This window comes from Coffea arabica, chromosome 6c (genome assembly GCF_036785885.1).
Source record: "Coffea arabica cultivar ET-39 chromosome 6c, Coffea Arabica ET-39 HiFi, whole genome shotgun sequence".
NCBI classification, from domain to species: domain Eukaryota; kingdom Viridiplantae; phylum Streptophyta; class Magnoliopsida; order Gentianales; family Rubiaceae; genus Coffea; species Coffea arabica.
The window spans coordinates 56,941,957-56,948,487 of NC_092320.1; the positions used below are offsets into that span (position 1 = coordinate 56,941,957).

A 6,531-nucleotide genomic window follows, 5' to 3' on the forward strand; every position below is an offset into this window, starting at 1 on the left:
ATAGGTGGAGAAGTCTGAGTCTCAACTGCAAGGATAGACTGTCTGAGCCCTCTGCTATAGAGATGTGCATCCGAGGAATGCATTGGAGCCTGAGCTATATTCTACAAGGTATACGCCCAAATACATTTGAAGAATTAGCTACTCGTGCTCATGATATGGAGCTAAGCATCACGGCCAATGCAACTGACGGGTTTCCTATTCAAGCTCCGCGAGTGCAGCCGTCTCGTCAAAGCAATGAAAGGCAAGAAAATAAGAAGGGGGGCAAGCCTACTTCAAAATTCAGTAATAAGAAGTCCATGGCAATAAACACAATCCCCATGAAAATTGCTACCAAGGTGAGTCGAAAAATCACCGAAAAAGTAGACTCTTCTCAAAATAGGTTGGTAAGAAGACCTACTCTAAAAGAAATGCAAGAAAAGGAATACCCCTTTCTCGAATCTGATTTACAAGGAATGTTTGATGATCTTTTCAAGGAGAGACTCCTTGAACTTCCCGATATGAAGCGCCCAGAGGAAGCTGGTCAAGTCAATGATCCAAATTACTGCTGTTATCATCGCTTGATTGGCCACCCTCTCACTAAATGCTTTGTCTTTAAAGATAAAATTATGGAATTGGCCCGTCAAGGAAAAATCCTTCTCGAGAAAGATAAAGCATCGACAAACCAAACAACAATAATGTTTGGGTCTGTGTGTTGTCCGATAGAAGTTTTATCCACAACAAGCAGCGCTTTGTCCAAGGACCTTGAAAAATCCTCAATTAAAGATGTTATTGAAGATGATAATGAAGGATGGACTTTAGTCACTCGGAAGAGGACTTGTAAGCAAAAAATAAAGAAGTACATCTTTTCGAAAAGCATTCGTTCAACAAAGCCTGAAGTGACAATAAAACGACGAAATGCAACAAAGAAACAAAAGGGAGTGGCCACAAAACCAGTTCCTTCAGATTTTCATCTCCTTCAAGAGGTTCGACAGCCCGTGACACTGAGAGAATTTATACCCAAGGGTATTTAAGTGACGATGCTGATAACTCCATCTCTTGTAATGTCGTCAAAGCTGAAAATTCTCAAGTCACACAAATTGGCGCGAAATTTGAGAAAAAACTCAAAATCGATGAGAAACCACCAGTGGGTTGTGCAACGACTATCATTTTTTATGATGATGATTTAACTGTTGAGTTCAAAACCCACAATCGACCTTTGTTTGTTAGTGCGTATGTCCGAGAGCAGAAGATGAATCGGATACTCATTGATGGGGGATCTGCTGTCAATATCATGTCCGTCTGTGCTATGAAAGAGTTAGGAATCTCAAGCGATGAACTCTCCCAGAGCCGCCTCATGATCCAAGGATTTAACCAAGGGAGGCAAAGAGCAATTGGTCTCATAAGGCTTGAATTGCTCATTGGTGAGTTGTCTTCAAGTGCGTTATTTCATATCATCGAAGCCAAAACCTCTTATAACATGCTCTTGGGAAGACCCTGGATTCACGAGAATGAAATTATACCATCTACTATGCATCAATGTTTCAAATATTGTCGAGACGGTATTGTTAAGAAAGTTACTGCCGATGACAAATCTTTCACGGAAGCCGAAACTCACTTTGCCGATGCCAAATTTTATCTTCACAAAGAAGCAAAAAGAAAGGAATCGGTAGGGGAAGAAAGTCAAAATTCCAAAGTACCCATTTTGCGGTATACTCCAAGATCAAAGAGAGAAGAAGGTCAGTCTTCTTTTTATCAGAAATGACACATTAAATGTTCCGCTCACCAAGATAGAGCCTGTTAAAATTGATAAGGTGAGCTTGCAAGGGTTTGTTCGTCCCAAAGAAGAACCGGCAGTGGAACATTACTCGCTACCAACTAATCGGACTCAAGAAGGTTTTGATCCAAACGCCTATAGACTTCTTGCTAAGGCAGGTTATAACCCAAATGAAAAGAATACATTGGGCAAACTCCCTCCTGAAGTGACTGGCGAGAGGACTCACGGATTGACACCTACGCAGAAAATATTGAAAGAAAGGGGCTATAATGTTGAAAGTTCATCGATGGGTCTTGGTTATCAACCGCCCTCTCCTGTTCGTATAATGATCAAAAGAGCGAGTTGTAACTATGTGAATGAAGAAATGGAGGTCACAAGCCGAAAGAGATCTGTGTTCGATCGATTGGGAAATAAGTCGAAACGTACTTCTGTGTTTGACAGACTTGGCCCGCAGCCGAAAAATCTGAAGTCGCCCGTCCATGAGAGATTAGGCAGTAAGAAACAAGAGTACCAAGTTGCCAGGGAAGAAAGTCTTACTCCAATAAAGAAGAACAGACCAAGAAAGCGAGTCTCCAAGTTCTTCATGCACTATGGAGACTTATTCAATGTAAGAATTGAAACCATTTTTGAAGAACAGGGTCAAGAAAGTACGGCTTCCTGTCACCATATTACGATCAGTGACCTTGAAGAAGAAGAAGAAGATGCAGATGACGCTCCCGCTGAACTTGAACAAGGGGTAAAAACTACGGTCGATGAGCTAAAGGAGATTAACCTTGGCACAAGCGACGATCCTCGCCCAATTTACATAAGCTCTTGTATGACTCCTGAAGAAGAAAAAGAGTATGTTGATTTGCTGCTCGAGTTCAGGGACGTCTTTGCCTGGAATTACTCAGAAATGCCTGGTTTGGATCCAAGGGTCGCCGTTCATAATTTGTCCGTCAAGCGAGGAACAAAACCTGTCAAGCAAACGCAAAGGCGCTTTTGGCCCGAATTGATTCCTTTGATAGAAAATGAGATAAATCGATTGATTGAAACCGGATTCATACGAGAAGTAAAATATCCAACATGGATTTCAAGCATTGTCCCTATGAGGAAGAAGAATGGGCAAATCCGAATTTGTGTTGATTTTCGAGACTTAAATGAGGCTTGTCCTAAAAATGATTTTCCGCTCCCCATCACGGAATTGACGGTAGATGCTACGATCGGGCACGAAATGCTATCTTTTCTCGATGGATCGTCTGGCTGCAATCAAATACGTATGGCGCCCGAGGATGAGGAGCTCACTGCCTTCCGCACCCCCAAGGGAATTTATTGCTATAAAGTGATGCCGTTTGGCTTGAAGAACGCTGGAGCGACATATTAAAGGGCAATGCAATGAATTTTTGATGATATGCTCCATAAGAATGTGGAGTGCTACGTCGACGACCTTGTGGTGAAATCAAAGAAGCGAGAGGATCATATTCAAGACCTTCGAAGAGTTTTTCAACGCCTTCGAAGATACCAACTGAAAATGAATCCTTTGAAATGCGCATTCGGAGTCACTTCTGGCAAATTTCTCGGTTTCATCGTTCATCAACGGGGAATAGAGGTCGATCGATCTAAAATCGATGCCATCGTGAACATGCCTGAACCGCGAAATATTCATGAATTGAAGGGCCTTCAAGGGAAGTTGGCATATATCCGGAGGTTTATCTCTAATTTGGCCGGGTAATGCCAACCCTTCAGTCGACTGATGAAGAAAGGGGTGCCCTTCGAGTGGGATGAATCGTGTAGGAATGCCTTTACAAGCATCAAAACGTATCTCATGAGTCCTCCAGTTTTGGCTGCACCCATCCCAGGAAAACCATTGATTCTTTATATTTCCGCTCAAGAACGGTCGGTTGGGGCCTTACTTGCTCAAGAAAATGATGAAGGGAAGGAGCATGCGCTGTATTACTTGAGTCGGATGATGACACCTAATGAGTTGAATTACTCACCCATCGAGAAGTTGTGCTTGACACTTATATTTGTCATTCAGAAATTAAAGCATTATTTTCAAGCACACACTATTCGACTCATATCTAAGTCTAATCCCATTAAATATGTGATGGCAAAACCTGTACTGTCTGATCGGCTCGCGAGATGGTACCTCCAGTTTCAGCAATTTGAAATTATTTACGGACCTGCAAAGGCTGTCAAAGGACAAATATTGGTAGACTTTTTAGCCGATCATCCCCTACCTGCCGAGTGGGAGTTGACTGATGAACTTCCCGATGAAGAAGTGTTTATGGTCGAATTGCCGTGGTCAATGTATTTCGATGGAGCTGCCCACCGTGATGGAGCTGGTGCGGGAGTTGTCTTTTATACTCCTGAACCAGATATATTGCCATACTCTTCACTTTAACACGCCGGTGTTCCAACAATATGGCTGAATATCAGGCGTTGATTCTCGGTCTTGAAACGGCTGTAGACATGAAGCAGTTGCATCTTAGAGTCTACGGTGATTCAAAATTGGTGGTAAATCAACTCCTTGGTGTTTATGATGTCAAAAAATCTGAATTGATCCCATATTACAAGTATGCAAGACAACTCATGGGATATTTAGGTAATGTCACTATAGAACATATCCCTAGAAATTTCAACCAACAAGCTGATTCTTTGGCGAGGGTGGCGTCCATGATCACTCTACCTTCTCATCGAAATCAGATTTCAATATGTCAAAATTGGGTCATACCTCCGATGTTTGATGAAGGTAATGATAGTGAAGAAGAAAATACTTATCATATTTTTGTCCATGAGATCGAAAAGGAAGATTGGCGTCACCTCATCATTGATTACCTTAATCATGGGAAGCTGCCAGAAGATCCTAAGAAAAGGGTTGATATACGTCATCGAGCACCACGTTTCATTTACTACAAAGGGACGCTTTACCGAAGGTCATTCGATGGGGTGTTTCTACGATGTCTTGGAGAAGATGAGGCCATGCAAGCAATGGAGGAGGCTCACTCTGGGATATGCGGTGCTCACCAGTCTGGCCCGAAATTACACTTTCGTATTAAAAGAATGGGATACTACTGGCCAACAATGGTAAAGGATTGCATTGACTTTGCTAGAAGATGTCAAGCATGTCAATTTCATGGCAATTCCATCCATCAGCCCCCTGAACCATTGCACCCAACTGTGGCTTCTTGGCCGTTCGATGCTTGGGGTTTGGATATAGTTGGACCACTTCCAAAGTCTTCTGGCGGACATGTTTTTATTTTGGCGGCTACAGATTACTTTTCAAAATGGGTTGAAGCGGTTCCCCTAAGAGAGGTCAAAAAGGAGAATGTAGTAGATTTTATTCGCTTGCACATCATCTATCGGTACGGAGTCCCGCGTTACATCATTACCGATAATGGTAAGCCTTTTTGCAATGTAGCAATGAACAAACTTTGCGAGAAGTTTCATTTCAAACAATACAATTCGTCCATGTACTACGCTGCTGCAAATGGACTCGCTGAAGCATTCAATAAGACCTTATGTAATCTGTTGAAGAAAGTCGTGAATAAATCGAGAAGGGATTGGCATCTTCGAATTGGAGAAGCACTTTGGGCATACCGAACTACTTTTCGAACTCCCACGCAAGCGACCCCATACGCGCTTGTTTATGGTGTTGAAGCTGTTCTTCCACTGGAGTGTCAAATACCTTCGCTAAGAATTGCGATTCAAGAAGGACTCAGTGGAGAAGATAATGTCCGTCTTCGCCTTGAGGAGTTAGAAGCACTCGACGAAAAGAGATTGGAAACCCAGCAACGGATTGAGTGTTATCAAGCCCGCCTTTCAAAAGCATTTAATAAACATGTCCGGCCACGCTCTTTCCAGATTGGAGATTTAGTACTCGCCGTTCGGAGACCGATCATTCTCACTCATGACGGTCAAAGAAAGTTTATTTCTAAGTGGGATGGACCCTATGTCGTTCGAGAAGTATATACAAATGGCTCATACAAGTTAGTTGTTGAAGATGGATTAAGGGTTGGCCCCATCAATGGCAAGTACCTAAAAAGGTACTATGCGTAATCGAAACCACGAGAGGCTCCTGTCCCGCATGAGCTAAAACTGTGGATGGCAACCACCAATAGTGTAGCATGTGGTTAAACTGTTGAAACACTCCACCAGGTCTAAGGTGGTAAACAAATAGATACTCCTGGCCCGCATGAGATTAAAATGTGAACGGCAGGAACTACGTGTGACTTGATTCCCCTTGTTGGGATACGTAGGCAGTTTGGAGGGCAACTTCTAAGTTCAGTTACACCACTTCAAATCATATCCTTGTCCCTTGTAAAAAAAAAAAAAAAAAGAAAAAGGAAATTTTCTCTTTCCAAAAAAAATAAAAAAACATAATAAAATGCTCCATTTGAGTTCTTTTCTCTTTAAAAAAAATGAAAAAAAAAACAAGAGATAAGAAATGAAAAGCGTTTTATTATTGGAAAAAAAAAGAAACTCATTACATGAAAAAAATGAATGACAAAAGAATTCAGGAAAAAGAAGAACATGGTGGAAAGCCTAAATATCAAATTTGTGTTCCACTACAGTTACTTTATATGATTCAAGTGCAGACTTCATGTCCTCAAGTTCCTTCACAGCGTCATCAGTCAAGATGCTGGTCTGTTCAATGGAAGATAGCTCATCATGCGCTTGGGTTATTTCGACCTGGATCTCTTTGAAGGTCTCATGCTTTTGATTGATAGTTGAGGTGACTTCCAGGCTTTGCTTCTCCAAACTGATGAGTTCCTGTTGCAGAACCTTCTTCCTGGCTT

The 6,531-nt window shown here is 42.0% G+C and overlaps 1 protein-coding gene across 1 annotated transcript; it reads left to right on the forward strand.

Moving 5' to 3' along the window:
- The first annotated feature begins 1,228 nt into the window (after positions 1–1,228).
- Positions 1,229–3,116, forward strand: LOC140008824 (uncharacterized). Its single transcript, XM_072053717.1, has 2 exons — positions 1,229–1,645; positions 1,767–3,116. Exons 1-2 carry the CDS (start codon positions 1,229–1,231, stop codon positions 3,114–3,116), a joined length of 1,767 nt encoding a protein of 588 aa, XP_071909818.1.
- Positions 3,117–6,531: the final 3,415 nt, after the last annotated feature.

Coding starts and splice junctions, on each gene's coding strand:
- LOC140008824 (XM_072053717.1), top strand. CDS start 1,229: ATGAATCGGATACTCATTGATGGGGGATCTGCTGTCAATATCATGTCC. Junction 1,646..1,766: donor AAGCAAAAAGAAAGGAATCG/GTAGGGGAAGAA, acceptor CCGCTCACCAAG/ATAGAGCCTGTTAAAATTGA.